The sequence below is a fragment of the Anguilla rostrata genome, chromosome 6 (assembly GCF_018555375.3).
Source record: "Anguilla rostrata isolate EN2019 chromosome 6, ASM1855537v3, whole genome shotgun sequence".
Lineage (NCBI taxonomy): Eukaryota > Metazoa > Chordata > Actinopteri > Anguilliformes > Anguillidae > Anguilla > Anguilla rostrata.
The window spans coordinates 5,950,772-5,974,773 of record NC_057938.1 but is presented as its reverse complement, the minus strand read 5'-3'; the positions used below and the strand labels follow the sequence as shown (position 1 = coordinate 5,974,773).

General features: G+C 51.5%; 1 protein-coding gene across 9 annotated transcripts in view; it reads right to left on the bottom strand.

The window, feature by feature from the left end:
- Window positions 1-24,002, bottom strand: part of rnf220a (ring finger protein 220a) — a 164,286-nt gene that overhangs the window by 23,771 nt on the left and 116,513 nt on the right. For 3 of the 9 annotated variants that reach the window (XM_064341720.1, XM_064341719.1, XM_064341724.1), the window contains 7 exons: window positions 23,755-23,884; window positions 15,152-15,200; window positions 10,844-10,939; window positions 8,618-8,660; window positions 6,324-6,428; window positions 3,741-3,862; window positions 1,020-1,152 (listed from right to left, as the gene is read on the bottom strand). In XM_064341720.1, the coding sequence (XP_064197790.1) occupies window positions 1,020-1,152; window positions 3,741-3,862; window positions 6,324-6,428; window positions 8,618-8,660; window positions 10,844-10,939; window positions 15,152-15,200; window positions 23,755-23,884 (678 nt within the window). Of the gene's footprint in view, window positions 1-1,019; window positions 1,153-3,740; window positions 3,863-6,323; window positions 6,429-8,617; window positions 8,661-8,823; window positions 9,084-10,843; window positions 10,940-15,151; window positions 15,201-23,754; window positions 23,885-24,002 lie in introns of those variants that run through there. The other 6 variants (XM_064341725.1, XM_064341727.1, XM_064341723.1 and 3 more) reach the window with 4 other exon arrangements.

Here is a 24,002-nt window from a genome sequence, read left to right as displayed (position 1 = left end):
AGAAATTCCAATCGTGAATGCGCCAAGAGCTCCTCAACTGTACACGCGGGGCTCTGTTTATTCCAGAACCTTCTGAGGAGCACTCGGACGCCAGGACTCATTTTCTCCCGCGGTTTTGGAATTTCTTTCAGGCGCCCCCTCTCCGAGCGTCCCCTCCCCTCCCGACACGGCGGCGGGTTTAACCGCGCGCGTTGGCGGGTGGATTCGCCGAGCCCGCCTCCAGAGCGCGTCTAAGCGAGAGCTGAACTGCGCACTCAGGGGCACGACGGCCCGGAGATTAAACACCGGGGGGATGAATTTGGCCTCTGCGATGTGGGAACGCTCACAGCCAATCGCTGGGTGCGTTTCGTTTTTACTGCAGGGTGCTGACCCCCCCGTGACCAGAGGACCCCTCTCCCTCTCTCTCTCTCTCTCTTTCTGGGGCTGCTGTCGTACGGAGGCTGTGGTTTACCCATGATGCATCACTGCTTCACGTCGAACCTGCTTTTCACCATTGGAACCACTGTATTCATATATTCTTTGAACGTTATTTAAAAGGAGTCTCTTTTACAAATACCATTTCAGTATTATGTGAGCTATTGCGATTTATCAAGAAGCCTTTTGCTGGCCCTGTATTTAGTCTCGACTTAAGACAACAATTTCAAGAAAGAATTTAAATGCCCAGGTGTATTCATCATCTTTCCCTATAAGGAAATAAAAAGTGTTCTGGAGTGTCACCATTCCCCCCTCTAAAACTGTCCAGGTGTGTATGACCTGTTCCTATACATTCAAATGCCCAGGTCTGCTTAGCATCTTTCCCTAAAAGAGCAAAATATAATAATTAAACAACCATTGACCTGTTTATTATATTACATATAATTAACCCATTTCCTGATTTGATAGAGCAGCAGATATTTGGGGGGAAAATGCTAAAGTTTCACTCCCAGGGTACTTTGTGAGAGTGGAGGGGATCCGAGCTGTGTTGTGAATTCTTTTTTTTGGGAGGGGGGGGGGGTGGGGGAAGGGAGGAGCCAGCTTACCTCTGAACCCCCCCTCCAGCAGGGAGGTGGCGCGCACCCTCTTCTGTCCGCACCACTCGTACTCCTCGAAGGGCGTCCCGTTCTCGCCGTCCACGTCGGCGGAGTCGTCGTCCGCACCGCACGCGCCCTCCCGCTGCGGGACGAAGGACAAGCGCCTCAGCACCCGGGAGCTCCTCCCACCGAGAGGCGTGACAGCCCCGGCGAACCAATCAGATTCACCACAGCACCCGGGAGATCCTCCCACCGAGAGGCGTGACAGCCCCGGCGAACCAATCAGATTCACCACAGCACCCGCAAGATCCTCCCACTAAGAGCGTGACATCCCCAACGAGCCAATCAGATTCACCACAGCACCCGAGAGATCGTCCCACCGAGAGGCGTGACAGCCCCGGCGAGCCAATCAGATTCACCACAGCACCCGAGAGATCGTCCCACTGAGGGCGTGACAGCCCCGGCGAGCCAATCAGATTCACCACAGGAGAGTCACATTCACAAAGTCTACAGAGCCCGGAACCTGGACTAGAGAAAAGTAGGGATTCTGTCCACGTCAAACCCGGCGCGTGACAGAACTCCGGAAATCGCGTGTTGTGTACTGGCCTTTTCAGCCGAATCAGATTCACACCTCTGGAGCGGGTCATTGGACGCGCGCGAACTCCGCGCGGAAACGCACGTTTTTTGTAGCGGTTTTATCGGCCACGGAAAAGCGAACCCGCAATAAAAAGCATAACCTTCTCACATCTGCTCCGCAGAGAGAAATGAAGGAGAAACGACGGCATCAGTTTAAGCACAAGTACACAGAGCAATGTTTATACAGCTAAATGGTTTCTGCACCCCCCCTTCCCCTATCCCTACCCCCGCTTTCAGGGACCTGTACAGACCTGTCTACTCCAGCTGTCAATCACAAGTGCTCTTCTCCACCCAGCTGAACTTCAGCAGGAGGAACAAACGCCTTTCACACTTGCTACTCAATAGCAGTTTGGCTGTGAGGGAGCACAGCGATTACACCACAGGACTCTGAGCCTGAGGGTCCCGGGTTCAAATAATCAGTTATATCTTTACTGGTATTTTTCCTACATTTCTCCCAATAAAAACCTTCATAAAAATTATTCAAAACATTTAGCACTGTGTGGAAACAGGACATAAACAACGCAATTAAGATTACTAAATCTACTTAAAGATATGATAGCGAGGCTTAATAGGACAAGTGGTGTCAATCACTGACCGAATAAGAAAGGCTCTGGAAAGGAGAAAGAAGAGGAAAAAAAAAACTGAAAGTATTAATCAGTGCCAGGTTCACCCTGTGCTACCCACAGTCCTCTTCTGCAGAGCTGGACTCAGGCCAACACAAGCCGGAGATTACGCTCACAGCCCAGTACCTCTCTATAAGCACCCTGTATTCAGAACCGGATCTGTACGTAGCACTAACACTGAACATCTGCATCTGGATCGGTAATGCTAAGCGAATGTAGCAGTCTGACCTAATGGTGGAACCTGCAGGAACAGCACAGTGTTCTCTGTTCCCCTTCTAATCCCCACCAGAAGCGAAAGGGCTATGCAGCTTGCATGCACCTAAGAGCAGGCAAGCAAACCCTTACTGAGCCAAGCTGATCCCAGTCGCCCAGCCTGGTTCCAGCTCTACACTAGCACAGGGGCGTACTGGCCCAGTGCTAGTTCTAGTTGAGATCCACGCGGAGCTACAGGTTAGAGGAAAGAGAGGACCCCCATCAGGAGAGAAGTGAGCTTGACTTTCACACCCTCTCACACCCACTGGATCCAGCACTAGCCGTTCTTGCCAAGGAATTTCAGAAGAACATGGATGCATCGTGACTGCTGGCAGCTGTGTACAGCAGAGGATGCCAGACTTAGCTAACAGAAATCCGAAGACTACATTTTAACGTAACGTGTTTTTCTTACTGATAAATTGGCACGGTTTGTAACTGGCTAAAAGCAGTAGCAACAGCTGTGTTGGTTCATTGGTTGCCTGATTATAACAAGGCCCATATGCACAAGCGGCCAGTGGGCCTTTATGCAGTGTTTTTTTCAAAATGGACTCAGACCGAGTCATTAAAATGGTTTGCTTTTTAAAGACCGGGCACAGTAACAGACTAACAGCCCTGTAAGAGTACAGGCCTGGATGCAATTTAAGAGAAACAGCTTGTAAATAATCAGAGAATCAACCAGGTGCATGCTATTCCATATAATTGATAGATAATGCAAGATTCTTTGTCTTCGAACCAAGTTCTGACATCTAGGCTCTAACCCAGACCTGGAAAAAAGGCCATTTCACGCGATAACCGAGGTCACCAACGAACAACACGACGCGGGGGCAAGAGAGACTGGGCTCTGGAGCCTGAGAGGGGAGCTCAGTGACTGGGGTTAGTGAAGCAGCAGCGCCAGGGTGGGGCTCAGCAGGGCAGAGAGGGGGTGAGTGTGTGAGTGCGTGAGTGTGTGTGTGTGTGTGTGTGTGAGAGAGAGAGGGTGTGTGTGTGTGTGTATGTGAGAGAGAGAGAGGGTGTGTGTGTGTGTGCGTGTGTATGAGTGTGAGTGTGTGTGTGAGAGAGAGAGGATGTGCGTGTGCGTGTGTGTGTGTGAGAGAGAGAGAGAGAGAGTGAGTGAGTGAGTGAGTGAGTGAGTGAGTGAGTGAGTGAGTGAGTGAGTGAGTGAGTGTGTGTGTGTATGCGTGTATGTGTGTGTGTTGGATGGCCGGGGCTCTGAGGCTACCTTGAACAGACATTGTTCCACATGCCTACTCATCTCCTCCTCCGTTCCTGCCAGTGGGGCGCTGCACAGGGGACATACCTGCCCGTCCTCCGGCTTCCTGCGCTTCATCTTCCCGATCCGGGCTGGAAAACACAACACAGCAGGGCGGGGATTTAGAGAGGAGCGTGACCCCGCGACCCCACGCCCCGCACCCCGCAGCAGTGAGGCTAGGAGCCACCGCACCTCAGCACCCGGGCGGGACAAGGCGAGGAAGCACGCCTCTCTCCTCAGCCAGACTGACCTCAGATCAGTCCTTAGTGAGGAGTCACTGAGGGTGTGCAATGGGCTGACCTGCACAGCACTGGCTGGAGATCAGAGCTCTTTATTTCATTCATATCCATTTAGCCGTCTCTTCTACCCAGAGCAACTTACACTATGGAGTTGGCAATGTGGTGAGACTGACTCAAAATAAAGCATCATCGTACCAAGACGTTATATCACCATACAAACACACGTAACAATGCACAAGAGTAGTAATGAGTGTTATTTTACAAGACAGAGAAAAAAAACATCTTAACTTCTATTTACTCAAACAAACACCAGCCCAGCAGACAGTGCATGAACACACTTCTAGCAAAATATCAAACTGCTGTGCATTATGGGTTAAAACCATGCAGAACAGGTCTTCTGCACCAACAGCAGAAGCTACCTTGGTACGAGTATGAGCTCAGCCCAGACAGGTATCCTATGCTGAACAGCACTTTGCATCGCAGGCTAGATCAGACCCCATCCGATTCCACTCATTTTACATAACCGCAAAACAGCGCTGTCGTTATCTAGCCTAATCGTGGCATCTAAGAGGTAACAGAAGAAAAGTCAAAAAGCCACTGAGCACTATTGACAACGTCACCCTTCGCATGGAATCGTTAATCGTCCAACACAAAGGGCACTTATCAACGGTGATTATCTCACGTCTGCAGCACACTCTAAACCCAGAGGCGAGGTGCATCGGAAAGTAGAGTTCATTTCCCTCAGCTCTGGCTCACCTGACTGTTATAAACTACAACAATCGCGTCAGGTTTATCTTGCTCAACGCAGGCCGATGAATCATTCCTCAAACAGCGAGCCGAGGGACGGAGCTGGCGTTCTGATTTTGGCGACGGACGGGTTTTAGTGCTAAGAGAATTGAATTTTTACTGGCTGCAAAGTCCATCTTGAGTTGTCTTTCGTTTTACTTTCTGAGCACAAAAAAAAAGAAAAAAATCAATGGCGGTGGGAACTGGGAGTTCACTACGTAAAAAGCAAGAGTGCAGATCCAAAAACGGGACGATTTCCAAAAGAACACCAGGCAAGGCTGTATATCTATATATACATTCCACTGAAAGTTATATCCCCAGGTCCTGCGCCCTGAACTGCTTTACAAACATGGCCACTGGCCTGTGCCCTGAAATGAGGACGTTAGCCCAGGCTGCGTGTGAGGGGAGTGGGCGAGCACCTCGCTAGCTAGCTAACGGCGCAGATCTCCCATCTCACTTTACAGCCCCCCCCCCCACCCCCCACGCGTGCGATTAGGAACTTAACGCGGCAGAACGGGGACCGCCGCGGTGTCAGTCTGACGCTTTCCGTTAGCCGCCAAAAGGGAACGAGGGGGCGTTTGCTTTTTAGGGGGGTGGGATTGTGAGGAAGGTCGATGTGCGTGGGGGGGGCTGGGGCTGGAGAGGAGGGATGGTGGCGTAGTTACTCAGAGAGAAAGGATCCGTTCCTCGTAACCACCTGGATGAGACGATGACGGTAACTGAGGAAGGCGCCATTAAACGGAGGAGAGGAAAGGCGGGTTAAACAGGTGCGGCGGTTAGCTTCTCTCCCGCCGCCCCCCTCCTCTCCTCTCTCTCTCTCTCTCTCCCTCCCTCTCTCTCTCTCCGTCGAGATGTCCGACGCGGGATCGTGAATCTTAACGGCGGCCAGTAAGTTCTAACGGAGCCGAAAATGCCTTTTTTAATGGAGCGGAGAGAGAGAGGGAGCAAAATGTCAGCGGAGCGGCCCGGGCGGTCCGACGGGAGGCGGGACATCAAGGGGCGGGGGGCGTCTGACTGACGCAGCGCGGCGGGTCTCTCGAGTCAAATTCCCCCCCCGCTTTACGTTGGGCGATTTAGCGCGCCGAAGCGTTCACCTGGCCTTTACCGCGCGCGGCTCGTCTGCCGCTCACACCGCTAATCTCCGCCACGGTGCTAAGGCTCCGGAGCCGGCCGGCGGCTAATACAGGCTTTACGGGAGACGGCCGCGATCTGACGCCGTTCAAATGTCAGCCGCCGCTACGCAGACGTTTAAAGCCCCGCTCGAACGCGCCGTGTCAAAGAAGTCAACGCGCCGCACGCGCGGCTGGAGGAACTTTTGGGATTAAGGCGCGCTGCTTTAAAAAAAACTGCTTCTCAGTCGCCGACAGCAGCTGAAAAGTTGCGCTGCACCTCGCTGCTACTTTCTGCCAATTAGATGAGTCTCCTTTCAGAATCGGTAACAGACCCCCCGGCTAATTCCAATGGAGGACCGCACTGGCAGTTCTGGCAGGTAGGGGGCAGTAGTGAGCGCGAGGGAGGAGACTCTTACCGTGTCGAATGCAGCAGGGGGCAAGGGGGGCCCCGTTGAGCGACGGCAAGGGGGCACTTTTGACACTTTCCTTGGTGTAGCGCCTGCACCAGCAGAGGTCATCGACTGTTAACATATCAAGAAGTCAAAGGGTTAATAGATCCTCTGCTTGTGAAGGCGCTAAGTCAAGGGACAAGAAGCAAGACACACAGGGCTCCCTCGCTACCGGGGAGCTAGCATTCTGCGTCCACACAAACAGGCCAAATATTTCTCACTTTCTCGCAATATGCAAATCCAGGAAATGGCGGAAGCCAGTACTTTAATATTTTAAGTAGAGCGGCACTGTTCAGAAGTCAGGGCACTGCATTTGTAGTACCACAGCCGGACCCAAGCCGCCAAAAAGGACACGAAACCAGGCCTACGCTGCTCGCTCTCGGTCGAGCAGGTGTGACTGAAGTGATTCTCGGTGCTGGAGTCGCACGGCGCTCAGAGCCAGAAGGGACGCAGACGGCCGCTCACTTCACGCTGACGGAATACACCAGGCAGCGGCCTGGTTTAAAAACGCAAAAAAAACGCCCCACACGCTCCAATCAGAGCTGTCCTTAACCTCCAAAGGGGAGAAAAGGGAGCAATTGGGCCTGCTGGATTGGGCTACACAGGGAGAGCCCAAGCAGCCTGGCAGTAAGCAGAACTAACGCAGCCTGTGGCCGTCTGGCTCCTGTTGGCTTTCAGGGCCACCTTCTCCGGCATTAGCCTGGCACTGCCCCCGCAGGTCCAATCGCCCAGGCCAGACGACGTGCGCCGGACTGGGGGTGGTGGGGGGGTTGGGGAAGGTGGGGGGGGGCGCTGCTAATTAAAGCTGAGAGGCGTGATGAGCGCTAATTATCTCTGCTGGCTTTTCCTGCCGCAGAGCCAGGGACTGGACCCCGTCCCCACACGGCGACAGGGCCAGGGGCTCGCTGACAGCTCTCATTTAAGTGAGGGTCGCCTCCAGCGCCGCTCCAAAACCGTGGAAACACGCCGACGCTCCGCGGCCGCCCCCCCCCCCGCGCTAACTGACCTCGCCGCGTGGGCCGGGAACGGGTCTGACCGTAACCGCGGTCAACCCGATGGCCTCACGTGCCTCCAGCTCCACCCCGGGGCCAGACCAGTTGCTCATTTCAGAAACCTGGAGGCGGAGGGTTGGGGGCGGGGCTATGTGTAAGAGAGCCACACCCCTTTCCAGGCTAAGGGCTTCCCGACCGCGAGCGAAAGGACCGATGAACCTCACAGCGTCACTCACTGGATGAGTCCTGGGCCTGGCAACATAGCCTTACCACTCAGATCGCAATGGGGGGGGGGGACTTTTATTCACCTTTGACCTCCAACCAGGAGCTAGAAAACAGGCCTGAAGTGTACAGACACACCCCTGGTTACGTAGCTTTCAAAAACTCAACCCGATACACCACTTTCACAGTTTCTTTTGTTGTTTTTTTTGTTCTGCACACATTCAACATTTGCTAATAGGTGTACAATGTTGTCACTCCACTGATGTAATGGCATACTGACACACATCTATACACAACATCCACATAATGCTGGTGGCATTAACTACTCATGGGACAACTGTGATGTTATTTTGCCTACGTGCCATGCTGGGCAATAATACAGTCTGGATTATATTTGTTGATGGAGACAGGCGGGGCATTGGGATGCTCGTGTGCATTGATGACAGTTTGTTAACAGGTGCTTAACTCTCACAAAGTGAGTATGTAGCTGCTACATGCATTTTGGCACAATATGGTGCACACTATGAGACTGTGCAGAAAATATTGGTCACTTTCTGAAACAACTACAACAAAAATTTACTTTTTAGCAAATAATGCTTTTCATTACTCCAGAAAGGAAACAAAAAATAAAAAAATTAAAACATATGCAATATATTATCATTATTAGTAGTAGTAGTAGTAGTATTGTTACAATTATTAACATTATTATTATTAGTTTATATTAACACCACAGTAATATTGAGGTGTAAAATATACAGTCAAATAATAATATAATAATAGCCAATTGAACAGTAACATGAGGAAAAAGTAATGGTTCGTCTCCTGAATTAGTTAAAATGTATCACAACAATTAACTGATAGCAGCAAAAGGCACCTATGAGTGCAACGAGTGCTAGGTAAATACAGGTTTTGTATTGAACTGAGTGACTGTAACAGGGCATAAAATTACACATTTCTGAACGATTGCATTAAAATGTATGTGATTCTAAATAATGGAAAATATATAAAACAATAAATATAACAGTATTTCAACAAAAATGTACATACCATTCAATCGTGTTTGTCTGTTCGCTCGCACTCGCAAAAATGTCTGGCAGAGGGAGAAAATGAAACAAATAGGACACAAATTAGTCAATGTATGTCGCATTTGAAATGCTACTGGCTGAAATCGATTCTTTCTACACTCAGATTGCACTGGATTCTACGGCACGTTCAAATACGAGCACCAAAATCAGACTGTAAACAAAACCTACTTCTCTTCTCCCATTGGTCTGTCTCTCTTCTTCCATTACAACAGGCGCCCCTACTTTTGTTATAAGGCGTCAAAAGTTGCTAAACTCACTTGTGCTGCTGATTCATTAAAGCCGCTCGGTGCCCGACACAACTGTAAACGGTAGGCTGTAATTTGATTTCTGGAAGGATGCAGAGGGATTGAAAGAGTTGGCGACCCACAACATCCTTATTCAGCTTGCCGCCGCAGCCATGTTTTCTTCCGTCACATGACCCCACGTCAACGTGAAAGCGCAAAACAGTGAACGTAAGTGCACTTCCACAAGAATCCAGTAGGGTGCAGCAACACTTCGGTCGCTGATACACAGAGCAACTTGAACGGAGAAAGTAACACAAGCTAAGTACTGGGACAGGGCTATCTGCTACCTACATGGTCAAAGTCAAATAAATCATATATAAACAGATATATAATTATTTATATTAATACAAAGACGGTAAATAGTTCAATACTGAAACCGAGTAGACCTGCATGCGGCAGGTTGGCATTATTAATGCAATTAAACTTGATGCATTATAATGCATTATAATAAAAGGTCTGCACTTGTTTAACGACGAGTACACTTGTAAAATTAAATAATGACCAGACGTCATTCTGTACTGCATTCAACATAGTGAAAATGTTAAATTAAGAATTTAGGCAAAACGAATGCATTAGTTAAGAGCACTCAACCTCGACTAAACATATTAGTACACATATTATACATATTATATTACAGTGCATACTGTTGAGCCAATTCTGAGCAATTTTCCCGCTGGATAAAAGGTTTCTTTTTTTTTTTTTTTTTTCAAGGTGAGGTAGAACGGGAATCATATCCGTTTTTTTTCCCTTTTGCATGGCCATTTCCGCCTGCCGCGCTGACTGCAGCGGCCCAGTCAAGGCGATGGATACGCACTCATTGACATAAAGACCGCGGGCATTAGTTAAGAACGCCTCGGAGCCAATCATATGTCATGCGCAAGGACAGCTTCTTTAGGAACGCTCGACTCGCGGTCATTCTCTGCGGGGTGAGTTATGATGATGATGTTATCTAAGTGGTTTGGGCAAACGATGGATAGCGTTCCAAAAAAAGGCTGATTAAGAATTTTAGTTAAGAAAAGCTTAATTGACTTTCCTCCCTAAATATGTATGCAATGGTTTCTGCAATTTTGTTAATGAACATGCTTCAACCTCTTCCTCAGAAAATGTGATTCTGAAATGAATTTTTTTTAAAAAATGATCTGGGTTTGTATACCTGGATCACAATCATTCTTTGGTCACAAACTGACCGCTGCGTTTAGCCATCAAAATTATTCAAAATGCCAAAAATGGCGATCGTCTTTTTAAAGTGCCAGAAATGTGAAATAATTTTCTGAAAAGATTTTCCCTCTTGTATCCAAACTGCAAGCCAGTAATTACACAGCTTGACCTCCAGCGGGTCAGGTGCAGCACTCTCGTCAAGGGCATTGGGAACTGGAGATGATGGGCTGTGATTCGCAGCATTATAGATTAGCTTGGGGGTAAACTGGGAATGATTACATTCCTGAAAACACCTCTCAGCCGGGCAAATTTTTTTTCCTACAAATGCTGAGGATAAATCTAACAGATCTACCCCATCTAAAGGAGAAATACACCCATTGACAGATAAGAGCTAAAACATATCTCCCAGAATTGTGTGCATACAAATATGCATTGAGCAAACAAGTTCAGTGTATCACATTTCTAATATTGACATTATCAAGGCTAATGTTCCATGGATAAGTTTCACTCCCTCCATCAACAGCATATCACATCAGCTATGTGTTTTCATATTTATTCATATACTTACTTATTTATCTGGAGACAGAACGCTTGGGATATATATCTTCCTCTGTGTGTCAGTCAGGCTTGGTGTACTGTGACATGATAGGTGTCATGGTAACAGTGTGTAAGGTCAAAAACTTGCGGGTCAAAACCTCAACGCTGACCCCGCCTCCCCCACCTCCCCCGCCTTCCCCCCCGCTCACCTGGTATCGGTCAGAGTGGTGGAGGTCGTCCGAGGAGAGGGGGGAGACGGTGGGAGACCCCCCCTCGCGCTTGATGTGCACGGACAGCAAGAGGGACTGCGGAGACACAGGGGAGGGGACATCCGTCAGGCAGCTGCACTGACCGCGTGCAGTCGCCACGGTCACCACGGTCGCCACGGTCACCGATGCGGCAGGTGGACAGGGACCGCTTACACGCGATCACCACACCTGAGTCCCCGGCCATGCCTCAAACGGAGGCTCAGAGCAGGGGGACACGGGTTCAGACCCAGCAATCACAGTCTCTCACTCACTGTCAAACTGCAGGACGACCTACGCTAAGGAAAAGGCTAACTTAATACATACATGTTTACTTTGCGGGGCAATAATTTCTGGAGGTATGGGGGGGGGAGAGAAGTCAGGGTAACATCAGTGCTCGCCTCGGTCATCCATAAACCTGCCAGCGTGCCTTGAAAGGCATTATGGGTCTGTCTGCCCCGAAAACTTAATTGACTTAATTTTTCAAATGAATTAGGGCGGGGTTATTGCTCAGTCCACGGCAAGGCCAGGTCCACACACAGCTTTTTATGAGCCCGCTATAAAATATTTGTATTTACAATCTGGCCAAATTAATCAAAGCGAGAGGGGGGAAATGTTTTAGTGGAACACAACCGTAATCTAATATTAATACGTGAAAAATGGCGGACCCATTTTCCAGAGACAGTAAATTAAGCATTATGTATGGCTCTTAATGCCTCTGGATAGCGGGGTCAGGGGACTATTTATTTGTGCGGGCAGAGGCTTTCGAACTGTGAGAGTGCTGAGGTGTGTGTGTGTGTGTGTGTGTGTGTGTTTGTGTCCAGGGCTAGGAGTAGCCAGAGGGAGGGTGGTTCATATATTGAGCAGTATATGGACAGAATGCATAATTTCAAAGCTTTAGCTTAGACTGTGAGCACTAAATACCAAACTTAAAACTGTGCAAACCTGTGCAAGCAAAAGGGAGCATTTTGCATCTGGAGGTAGTTGTTTGGCATCAGGTGTGGGACACGGCAAACAACAGAAAGGGGTAACAGAATACTTATAATACGGAAATAGTCCACATTTCAATGTTCCTTCCACTTCACTATTATAAGAATGGAGGATGCAAACGGGTGCGTGCGTTAGCAGGAGCGTCGACGCGCTCCCGGGCTCCGGGTGGCAGAGGCAGGCATGGTATCACCATGGCGACCAACGCGGCGAGGGCAGAGAAGTGGGCGGGGTTAATCCTCCGGAGGCGGCGTCGGGGTCGGGGGGGGGGGTCTGGCTTACGCCGGTAAAGCGTGCGCCCCCTCGATGGCGGGGGGGGCCTCTCTGAGTTCCGCGCGGCGGCGGCGGCGGCATATTAAGCGGCCGTCTGCGGAATGCTCAGTCACGCGTCTCGGCCCGCCGCCGGCCCGCTCCCTCGCCCAGCCCCGGGGCCGGGCTAATTCCCCCAGGCGACGGGGCCCTTACCCCTGTGCCCCACCGAGAGCGCCATGAATCCAGATGAGCCTCGCCGCGCCGCGGTGCCACCGCCCGGTTAATCTCCACACCGGAGCGCGTTCGCAAAGGTTAACTTTAAAAGAGGCAATTACTCCTCCTTTCTTTTTTTCCCTTTCTTTTCTCTTTGTTTTTTTTTTCGTCAGGAGAAACGTCTCCCGAAAAAAAAAGTATGACTCACGCTGGCAGTTAAAATAAAACAGAAAAAAGAAAATAGCGATGGCGATATTAAAGGGCGACTTTTTGAGTTGTTCAGCTCATAAAAAGTGGCCTTTACAATGTACAATGATCATCAGGAGGAAGGGGGGGTGGGTCTTTGAGAAAATAATTCATGGCTCCTTCGCCCTCCGAAGGAGAGCTGCCTTTGGCGAACCCCTGCTTTAATGGCAGAGAAGCCATCAATCCTGCCCCCACCCCCCCACCACCGCCACCCCCCCTCCCAGTGCCAACGGCTCTCTGCCACCCAGCTCTTTCCTAGAGAAAACATTAGCTCTCTCCTCTCCCCTCCCCACCCCCTGGGATCTGCTCCTCTGGTCAGCGTGGAAAACGTTCTCTCAGCGTTGCCTGAACGTTTCCTCAGCACTGCGATGATGTAGAAGTTCGCAACTGCCTTGAAAGCTAACGCAAAAATTGTTCTCACAACGTTGCTGCCATGTAGCGGCAATGTCATAACACTGACAAAACATTTCGCTAACTCTGTGAGGACAGTTTGTGATAGCTGGGCTGGCTGTGTGGTGTGGAGAAGGGAGACGGAGGATGTCATCAGAACCTTGTGTGTCCAAAAATAGGAATTTGTAGAGAAAAGGAAAAAAAAAAAAAAAACTTTTCGAAGTTCTTGTCAATTTGCAATCTTTATTATAGCATGAAGTTATTTTTTACTAACATTTACTTTTTGTGTCTAATATATGTCGTATTGTATTGGGCTCTTGCACTTTGTAATGTGTCAGGCCTAATTTATCTAATTATGTTTCCTTGCTGGGTTTGCTGGCATGTTTAACCAGGTCCCTCTTGTGAAATTTAAATTTAAAAATTTAATCTCATTAGACAAACCTGGTTAAATACAGGTTAAATTAAAAACTAACATGTCCTTACACGATATTACGGATCAGTCAGAATGGTTCTGAGTGAATATAATATGGTGTTGAGTTGTACGAGACACGTACAGATCACAGAGCTAAATAAGACCTTTCACATCTATCATTGTATTGAAAATAAAGGGCCAAAATTGACAATCACACCGTGTGACAGCGACAATATCGGAAATCTCAGGAGGAGGCAGGCTCCAAAATTAATCTGCGGCTAATTTAGTGCCCCGCTCCCCCCCGGCCCGCTGTCTGGCCCCCCCGCCCTCGCCCCCGGGACCGGGCCGCGGCTGACAGGTGGCGGTAAACATGGCGGCCTCGCGTTTCAGGGGTCGTCGGGGGCGGAGGGCCGTCTCTCCCGCCGGGGAGGGCAGCGGGGGCCCGGTTACCGCCGGCGATGGCGGTTTGGGATGCCGGGGTGGCGCGGGGGCGGGTCGATGCGCCGGCGGTGAGCTGGCTCAAGCCGCAGCGTCTGAGCGGCGGCTCCCCGGGGTGTGGGAGCCTCCGCTACCGCAGGGTTTTGGGTTCCCTCCCCCCCTCCCACAGGGAGCCCCAATGTCAGCTGGAAGATCATCCTGGCCGAGCCCTCTGCACAAACCCCCCTCTCTCTCTCTTTACCTCTCGCTGTTCCTTTACCCGTCTCTCCCGTTACTAAATCAGGATGAGACAAGGCAAGCACTGACAAAAAAATGACTACCTGTAAAAGCAATGTTATAAAAGGGGAAACAATATGCCATTTTTAACCCATTTATGTGATTAGAATGGTCTTAACTGAACATTCTAACGCTGATGTAACAGTCACTACTGGTAACTGAATGCAGTGGAGTTCTAGAACACAGACTTAGAATTTTGAAAAAAACATTCCCAAAACCTACTCTTCAAAGGGTTAAATTCAGTGTGATATAGTAATATGGCATATGACCATAAAACTCTCTCATCCTGTCTCTTCAGAACTGTGCTTTCCTTCCCTCCCTCTGTTTTGCAGGACAAACAGGTGCTTCTTTTTGTTTTACCGAAGGGAGAAATCATAATATTATATCTGTGCTTAGCACATAGAAGTGTCACATAAACCGCACAGTAACCGTGAACAGTGAAGGTTTATTACAGCGCGCGTTTCAGAAAGCTGTGGCTGCCAGCACTGCTGTGTGCTGCAGGTCAGTGCTGCTGCGTGCTGCAGGTCAGTGCTGCTGCGTGCTGCAGGTCAGTGCTGCTGTGTGCTGCAGGTCAGTGCTGCTGCTGCGTGCTGCAGGTCAGTGCTGCTGCGTGCTGCAGGTCAGTGCTGCTGTGTGCTGCAGGTCAGAGCTGCTGTGGCTGCCAGCGCTGCTGTGTGCTGCAGGTCAGTGCTGCTGTGTGCTGCAGGTCAGAGCTGCTGTGGCTGCCAGCGCTGCTGTGTGCTGCAGGTCAGTGCTGCTGTGTGCTGCAGGTCAGCGCTGCTGTGTGCTGCAGGTCAGTGCTGCTGTGTGCTGCAGGTCAGTGCTGCTGCGTGCTGCAGGTCAGTGCTGCTGCGTGCTGCAGGTCAGTGCTGCTGCGTGCTGCAGGTCAGTGCTGCAGGTCAGTGCTGCTGCGCTGCAGGTCAGTGCTGCTGCGTGAGGTCAGTGCTGCTGCGTGCTGCAGGTCAGTGCTGCTGCGTGCTGCAGGTCAGTGCTGCTGTGTGTTGCAGGTCAGTGCTGCTGCGTGCTGCAGGTCAGAGCTCAGCGCTGAGGGGTCTTACCTTGGGTGTGCCAGGTACCACACTCAGGTCCTTGTGCGCTGGATTCTTACTGCAGGAGAGAGGAGAGAGGCGGTCAGAAAGATCCAGAAAGCGCTCAGGCTCGAGGGGGCAGCCATTTTGATAACAAACAGCCACACGACAACCTGCCACCACACAACTTTGTTCATTAAGACCAGCCCGAGTTAAAGTGTGTTTGTCTCTGAACAGCGATGAACGTGGAGCGTGTCGCTTTGACGGAATCTTTCAAACGCCGTGCCTGTGCGTGCGTGTGCACGGCGTCCCGTTTGAAAGACACGCCCGAGTCCCAAAACCCAGTGCCCCGACCCCCCCCCCCACCCACAATCCGGCGGGGAGCAGACAGGCCCACCCCATACCCTCTCCAGTCCTCTCAGGCCTCGCTCTTCCCCTGCTCGGGCCGAGAGAGAGAAAGAGAAAGAGAGAGAGAGAGCAGAGGAGAGAGAGAAGACCCGGAGAGACACTCAGAGGCTCGTTCAAGAAGCAAAACAAATCACAGATTTAATCGTCTGCAGATTCAATCCCCACCCCTCCCTCTGTGCCACTCAACCCACCCGGCCTGGGGCCACGCTGAATTTGAAACAATTACTGTCCAATGTATGACCACTAAGCAGATTTGGGATATAATTTTTTTATTGAAGTAATCATTCTCATGGTTGTGCACCCCCTCTCCCCCACCCCCCTCGCTCGCCCCCCCCCCACCCCCCCCCCCACCCTATTCCGCTAAGGGGCAAGTGGCAGGAGGAAATAAATGATTCGGCTGTTATTTGATTTGTCAGTGAAGCGCCGCTGGGCATTTAGGAGTTTGAGATATGTTAAGAACAATGCGCCGGCTTGTAAACATTGTATTAAAGGGGCGGAGGAGAGGGAGGGAGGGGAGAGGAGAGGAGAGGAGAGGAGAGGAGAGCCGGGGCAGCGCTCCCTCCCCAGGGCCTGTCCGTCCGGCGGGGGCTAATGACATCAGATCACAAGCACATCGACGGGGCGAATTGAAGATGACTGATTAAGAGCCAGAAAGTATTAAACGGGCGGGCTGAATCGCCCCGGCAACAATGGGGAGAGACATATCAAATCAGATCTGCTCTCCCAGATATTAGTATCCCCCCCCCCCTCCATCCACCCCCCCATCCCCACCTAACCCCGCTCTCTCCCTATTTCTCTCTGTCTCTGTCGTTCCTTCTCTCTCTACATCTTTTGCTTTCTCTCTTTCCCTCTATCTTCCTCCCTCTCTCTCTCTCTCTCCCTCTCCCCCTCTCTCTCTCTCTCTCTTCCTCCCTCTCCCTCTCTCCCTCCCTCTCTCTCTCCCTCTTTCCCTCCCTCCTCCTCCCTCCTCCCTCTCTCCCTCCCTCTCTCTCTCTCTCTCTCTCCTCTCTCCTCTCCCTCTTTCCCTCCCTCTCTTCTCTCTCCCTCTCTCTCTCTCTTCTCGCGATACGCCGGCGGTGCATTTTTATGAGCCCCGGTAAAGCGGGGGGGGGGGGGGTCGGAGTGACAAAAAAACACGGGTCCTGTCATGTTCGCTTTGCGCCCCGCGCGCCAGACCCAGGTGTCAAACGGCCGCGGCGGGGCACAGAAATTGAATTTGCCCAGGTCCTAATCCGCCAACGTGATTTGGCAGGCGAACGGATCCCGGGAGTGGTGGGGGGAATCAAGGGAAGTGGAGAGGGAGGGAGAGAGGAGGAGGGGGGGGCGCGATGCGAGAAAGGAGGGGAAGATGGGGTGACACGGGGGGCACGGAAGGAGAGAAAGAATCAGAGCGGAATAGAAGGAGGGAAATTGTGAGGCGCCGGGCTGTTGGGGATGGGATGAAGGACGAAGACGAGGAGAGGGAGGAGAGGACAAAAGACAAATGAGCAAAAGATGGGAACAAGCGGGTGGAAAATGTGTCGGCTGGCCGGGAAAACAGCCTCACATAAAACGCCTGATTTCACTGTCCTGTAAAAAAAAACTTTATTTATAAAGAGATTATTCAAGGGGACAAAGATGTGATTTTCTTTTTTTAAACAAGCGTTGTTTAGCATACGAGCAGCGGGAAAGCACCGCATATCAAAATAAAAACAGGCCGATTCCGTGAAGAATCGCGAGTTGAAAGAAGCAAGGCGGAGAAGTGCGCGTGAATCGCGGCGAGACGGCGTTTATTACCGCCCGCGAGCCGAGCGCGCGCCACGGCGACTCCCAAAGACGGCGGAAAGGCGAAGAGGAAGAGGTGATCAACCTGACTCGATTAGCGCTGATGTCATAGAGAGAGGGAGGCGCTGTGGGGATAGGTGAGGTAGGGTTTAATGGCCTTTTGCGTCCCCCCCCCCGCCCCCCCGCCCCATTCTTTACGCTGCGGGTGACGCATCGGCCCCAGGCACCCCCCCCCCCCGCCCCGCCCGAAGGTGCCGTGATTGAGCCGCTGGTGTTGGGGGAAGAGGCGACACAAATCAGGGACGGGCCCGGGATCGGGGGGGGGGGGCGGGGGGTTTGGGGGATAATCCGCGCGGGCAGCTCACTATTTGTGAGATAATAAACACACTCCCCCGCCGCCGTAAATCCGCCCGGCGACACCGCCGCCGCGTCCCGGCAACCAGCCCTCGCGCGGCGGGAGGCCCGCCTCTTAAAACACGGTAACTAACGCACCCCGCCATCCATCTCCAAACGGGACGGGGGGAGGACGCCCGGTGATGTACTGTACTGCACGGGGCGGGTCAGAAAACAGACGGGGGGGAGGTCAACAGGTTAAAGGGGGACGGGGGGGGGGGGAGTCGTGGCTTAATTCGCCAAAACAAATGCCGGGGTCTCCGGGGGGTTCTGTCTTAATAACCGGGCCACTCAAAATGAGCGTGAGACTCTCCTCCGAAATAATCATCAGTCCTTTAGCCAGCGTTTGTCATTTTATGACTTTATTACATCTCTAATTGGAGCTTAAAATGAATTAAGTTGTCTTCTGGCGAATGGCAACAGTTATTTTATAAAGGACGCTGATTGAAAGTGATTCGCGGGACGCACAGCGCCAAGTCAACAGGACGGCCGGCGCAGGTGCGTGCGTCTAAAACACACCGCGGGGTTATTTTAGAGAAGGCCGCTAAAAATGGCTTTTAACGAGACCGCAGCCAGGCTGCTATGCGCCAGCAGGCCCTGCACTGACACCGTCGAGGAGCTCTCGCTAAAGATAGCGGAAGAGCACTCTCCCGTTCCCATTTACATTCGGGGGCCTTTCTGAGCCGCGCCCGTTCCGAGCTACGCTACGCTCACGGCTCTGAACCAATCAGGTCCTGAGGCACGGTTGGCTGGTGAGGTGCCTGCGCGGTCCGGCATTTTTACCCGGCGACAAGAAGCGGCAGGGAGGAAATAAAAGGCGGGGCTTAGAGAAAACCACGGCGGCCAAGCCGGGGGCCCCGCGCGCTCACATTCACACGGCGGCAAGAGAGATGGCGGGAAACCAGCCAGGAAACAAGGAGTGAAGGAGAGAGAGATGAAAACAGACAGGGAGGGATGGGGGGGTGGGGGTGGGGGGAGGAGGGGGTGCGTGGGAGAGGGGCGGCGGGCAGCGCCGATCGTGGGGGCCGCTTTTTTTCGCGGGATTCGGTGGCGCGCCCGTTTCAATGAATTTTGATGTGTGTGCTTTGGCGGGGGACGCCTGCCTGTCTCGTCAAACAAATGAAATTGTTCTGAAACGAGCAACAAAGCAAGAAAAGGAAGCAAGTGGAGTGAGATGGGGGGGGGGGGATGGGGATGGGGGGCCTGGTGGAGGGGGAGGGGGCTGTTGAGTTGGTGGGGGTGTGGGTGTAGAGAGGTAGGAGTTCAATTTTGTTTCCTTAATAAGATACGTAAACAGGGAAGGACAATTTAGCGAAAAAACGCTGCTTACCAACAAGTCAATATGATTTATTGACTAATCAGTTTGACTGCCCTGTTGCCGCAGCAGCTGAATTCACAGCTTGCCAGCCTCCCAGCCACTGCCAGGGTCTCCTCATTAAAACAAGATGGCTGCAATTTTCGTGGCCATTACGTCCGGACTTAATTTTCTGTGCGGCGTTTGACAATATTACCATATTTCCAGTTATAAATATGCTATATTTGTGGACTGTGAATGAAATTGAATGTTGACCTGTTGAAATTTTCACTTTTTGTTCCAACTTTAATTGGGAGACTGATACATATTGTTTGGCAGTCAGCAACTGCATTAATAGAAAGGAGCATTTTTTTCTTATTATTGTTCTATTGTTTGCATTTTTTCGTCCTGGTAGAGTTGTTGTACTCTAGTTAGCTAATATTTAATTTTATTATGACGTACAGGAATATATATTTATATAAAAAATACAATTTAACTGATTTTTTAAATGGCATTTTATATTTTTCACAGATCTTGACGTTGACTTGAAACTGAAATTTGGAATTCTAACCCACCAAATAGGTTCTTCTTCCCTTGCCGATACTCATAGGGACATACGTGAAACGAAACCGTTTACGTTTGTGCATATTATCTGTATTTATCTCTATTTTAACGGAGATAGGCCCTGTGTGTGCTCAGATGTGCTGCTGTAATTGTCTGCGTGCATTTCTAGCATAATTGTTCCATGCGTTGTAATAAGGACAATATCACAGTAACATGAATAATGCAGAAAATCATTTGGACAGACAGGAGAGAGGAGGCCCAATAGCAGAGGAATACTATTTACAACAAAACAGGTGAATGCAGCTGGTATATTTGGGTGAGAAGGCAGGTGATGTAGCTGATATATTTGGGTGAAAAGGCAGGTGATGCAGTGGATATATTTGGGTGAGAAGGCAGGTGAATGCAGATGATATATTTGGGTGAAAAGGCAGGTGATGCAGTGGATATATTTGGGTGAGAAGGCAGGTGATGCAGATGATATATTTGGGTGAGAAGACATCCGTGTTGATATCTGGCCCTGATAACTGTGCCCTCCACTGGCGGTGAGACCGTGAGCGAGGCTGGGGAGGGGGGAGGGGAGTTGGGTGAGGGGGGGGGGGGGGGTTGTGGCAAAAGGTGGAGATAAAGATTGCTTTCTGAATTCTTTGCCACCTGGTTCTCCCTCTCCCCCTCTCTCTCTCTTTCTCTCACACTCCCTTCTCCTCCTCTCCTCCCCCTCTCTCTCCCTCTGTCTCCCTCTCTTTCTCCCTCCCTCTCCATCCCTCTCTCCGACTCCCCTCCCTCCGTCTCTCTCTCTCCCTCCCTTTCTCTCCCTCCCTCCCTCCCTCCCTCTCTCCCTTTCTCTCCCTCCCTCTCTCTATCTCTCTCCCTCTCTCCCTCTCTCGCTCCCTCCCTCCCTCTCTCTCACCGTGCTGGATGTGAATTGATTATGCGGGGATATGTAGATTGCTCTGGCCTCTGAGTGCTCCCCTCCTAAGGACTGATCAGTGAGGGGGCATGATGGATTTAAATTTACATCCAGCGTGAGAGCGGGGCAGGGAAAGGGGTGCGCTGTGGCCCCGACACGGGGCCGGCCCGAGAGGAAGGAGCACACACAGGGCCACTAGAGAGAGGCTCCAACAGACACAATCACACACATATATATATATATACACACACACACACACACACAATCACATATATATATATATATATATACACACACACACACACACACACACACAAACACACTTGCACACACACACTCACACACATATATATATATATATACACACAGACACACACACGCGCACCCGCAGGCACACACACACACACACATATATATATATATACACACAGACACACACACACACACACACACACACAAACACACTTGCACACACACACACGCACACATACACACACAAACAGACTTTCACACACACACACGCGCACCCGCAGCCACACACTCACACACACACACTCACACACACACACAAACACACATATATATACACACATACACACACACAAACAGACTTTCACACACACACACGCACCCGCAGCCACACACACACACTCACACACACACACACACACACACACACACGGCCGGCGGCTCAGCCTAATGCTGCATCTTAAATATCCTTGTCCATTTTACATGCATTCAAGTCTCATTTGGGCAGAATGAAACGGCATTATTAAAGGGAGATTTGCCAGAAATTGCACCAAATTCAGCCTGTCACTTCCAATGAGGGCTGTAAATATGCGATGCTGCCGGGCTGGGTCTGGCTCTGCTGGGCTCCAGCGTGGGGCGGGGGGGAGAGGGGGGGAGGAGGCTGGGGGGGTTTGGAAAGAGGCCACGAAGATTCAATAGGGAGTATTCTCTGCTTGGTGACATTTGAGCGTGTCTGTTTTAAATAGTAATAAATCTGACGCAAAACCAATACCAATAATGACAACACGGTAATAAACGGCAATAAAAACAATTATGAGCGTAACCGCGATTCCACATTCGTGACATTTAGGAGGGAATTTGCATTGCGGCGACGTCTCTGTACCTGCAGTGTGAGACCCGGTGTGTACACAGCGAGGGGGAGGGCGCGCTGATCGCATCGTAATTAGGCGTGTGACTGATACGCCAGCGTCCGACACGAAAACCACCCCCATTCTCACACAGAGCGCGCTAACCCACAAACACCAAAACAATCGCTCATCTTTTAATTGGAGCTACCCGCGCCATTTAGCGCCTTTTAGAGGGAAGGTTTAAGGGGAAACGCGGTGTTATGTGAACAAGGACACAGCAGGCAAATCCCCCCCCCCCCCCCCCGTAACCCCCCATAACCCCCCCCCCCCCCACCCACTTTCCCTAAATCACAGAGAAAGGGGGTTGCCAGAGCTGGGGTATAACTCACCCCGGAACTGCAAAGGGGTTAATGGGAACGGTGCGGCGGAGGCTAAATCATGGAGCCGCGACACCCAGCAGCTTCCCCCCGCTGACAAACGAGGAGGGATTACGCTCCTCGCCCGTTTGAAATAAGGCTCGACCGCTTCGCCGTGTCCGCCAGCCTGCGCCGGAGCGCGCTGGGGGGGGGGGGGGCGGGGGGAGGGGGGGGTAGAGCAGTGCCCTTTATTAATTATTAAGCAATGACTCCCGCCTGGACCCAGTCCCAGCTCCGGAGGAGGGGGGGATCGGCGAACTCATCCTCCCCCCCGGCCGGTCCCGCTGTCTAAGTGTACACGGGCTCGCCGCCGGACCCCTCGGGCTTCTGGGTAATATCTACGGCACTTGGGTCCGGTTGTTTTTTTTGTGTTATTTTTTTTTTGTTTTGTTTTTTTTCCAGTGAGGTAGCGGTTGTTTCCACGTGCACAGAGACGGGGGGGGGGGAGTGTGTGGGTTTGGGGTGGAACTGACGCAAAAGGCCCTTTTCCCTTCTCAAACCCCCAATCCCCCGGCCCCCGCAGTAGATGAGGGTGGAGGGCGGGTTATCTTAGGCTGACCCTCCTCCTCCTCCTCCTCAGAAGCCGGCGGTGATGAAGTGCGGCTTCCTGTCAGCCCTCACCTGAGTCAGCCTTCCGCTCTGACGGACTGCGCTGACCCGCTCCCGCCATTACTTACCCCAGCCTGGACCGGGCCCCCGGCCTCCCCCGCCCCCCCCCCCCACCCCCCACGGAGTGCTGATTTATGAACAACAACCTCCGCTCTCACCGCCGCTTTGTTTCCTCTCTTTGAGCGAGTCTCTTAATGCCTCCAGCTCTGCGGTCTTAATAAGGCTGGGCGGACGGCTTTCTTCTGTCTTTTCTTCTTTCTTTTCTTTTTTTAAAGGATGGGGAGGGCGGCAGACTCCGCTTCCTGTAATGAGACTCATTCATGTCTACGGTGCTTATTGCAGTGCTACTGCCCCCTAGGGAGAGGAAGAGGAAGTGCAGCTGCTACCAGTGTGTGTTCGTGTGTGTGTGAGTGACCAAATCAGAACCTCTCTGATGGTGTTTGATACATGATGACAAACACTGTATGTGCAATGACTCTGTGGTGGTTAGTGAACATGGGAGTGAACAGATCATGTTAAGAAGCTCTATTTATACCACAGGTAACAGAAACCCAGTGTATTTGGGCCTCATCCAATAGGAGAGCTCTCAGTAAGTGGGTACCTAATGCCTGGTCCAATAGGAGAGCTGACAGTGAGCGTGTACCTGAGGCCTGGTCCAATAGGAGAGCTGACAGTGAGTGTGTACCTGAGGCCTGGTCCAATAGGAGAGCTGACAGTGAGCGGGTACCTGAGGCCTGGTCCAATAGGAGAGCTGACAGTGAGCGGGTACCTGAGGCCTGGTCCAATAGGAGAGCTGACAGTGAGCGGGTACCTGAGGCCTGGTCCAATAGGAGAGCTGACAGTGAGCGGGTACCTGAGGCCTGGTCCAATAGGAGAGCTGACAGTGAGCAGGTACCTGAGGCCTGGTCCAATAGGAGAGCTGACAGTGAGCAGGTACCTGAGGCCTGGTCCAATAGGAGAGCTGACAGTGAGCGGGTACCTGAGGCCTGGTCCAATAGGAGAGCTGACAGTGAGCAGGTACCTGAGGCCTGCCAATAGGAGAGCTGACAGTGCGGGTACCTGAGGCCTGGTCCAATAGAAGCTGGCAGTGAGCAGTACTGAGGCCTGGTCAATAGGGAGACTGGACAGTGAGCAGGTACCTGAGGCCTGGTCCAATAGGAGAGCTGACAGTGAGCGGGTACCTGAGGTGCATGTGGGTCAGGCGCTCCATCTCCTGCTCCATGTGGTCCTGCAGCTCGCCGGGCCTCAGCACCACCTGGCAGATGGGACAGACTGGAGCCTGGCTGTCATACAGGGACGGCTTCTTCTTACCTGAGACACGAGAGAGAGAGAGAGAGAGAGAGAGAGAGAGAGAGAGAGGAGAGAGAGAGAGAGAGAGAGAGAGGGAGGGAGAGAGAGAGAGAGAGAGAGAGAGTTATTCACACTTGCA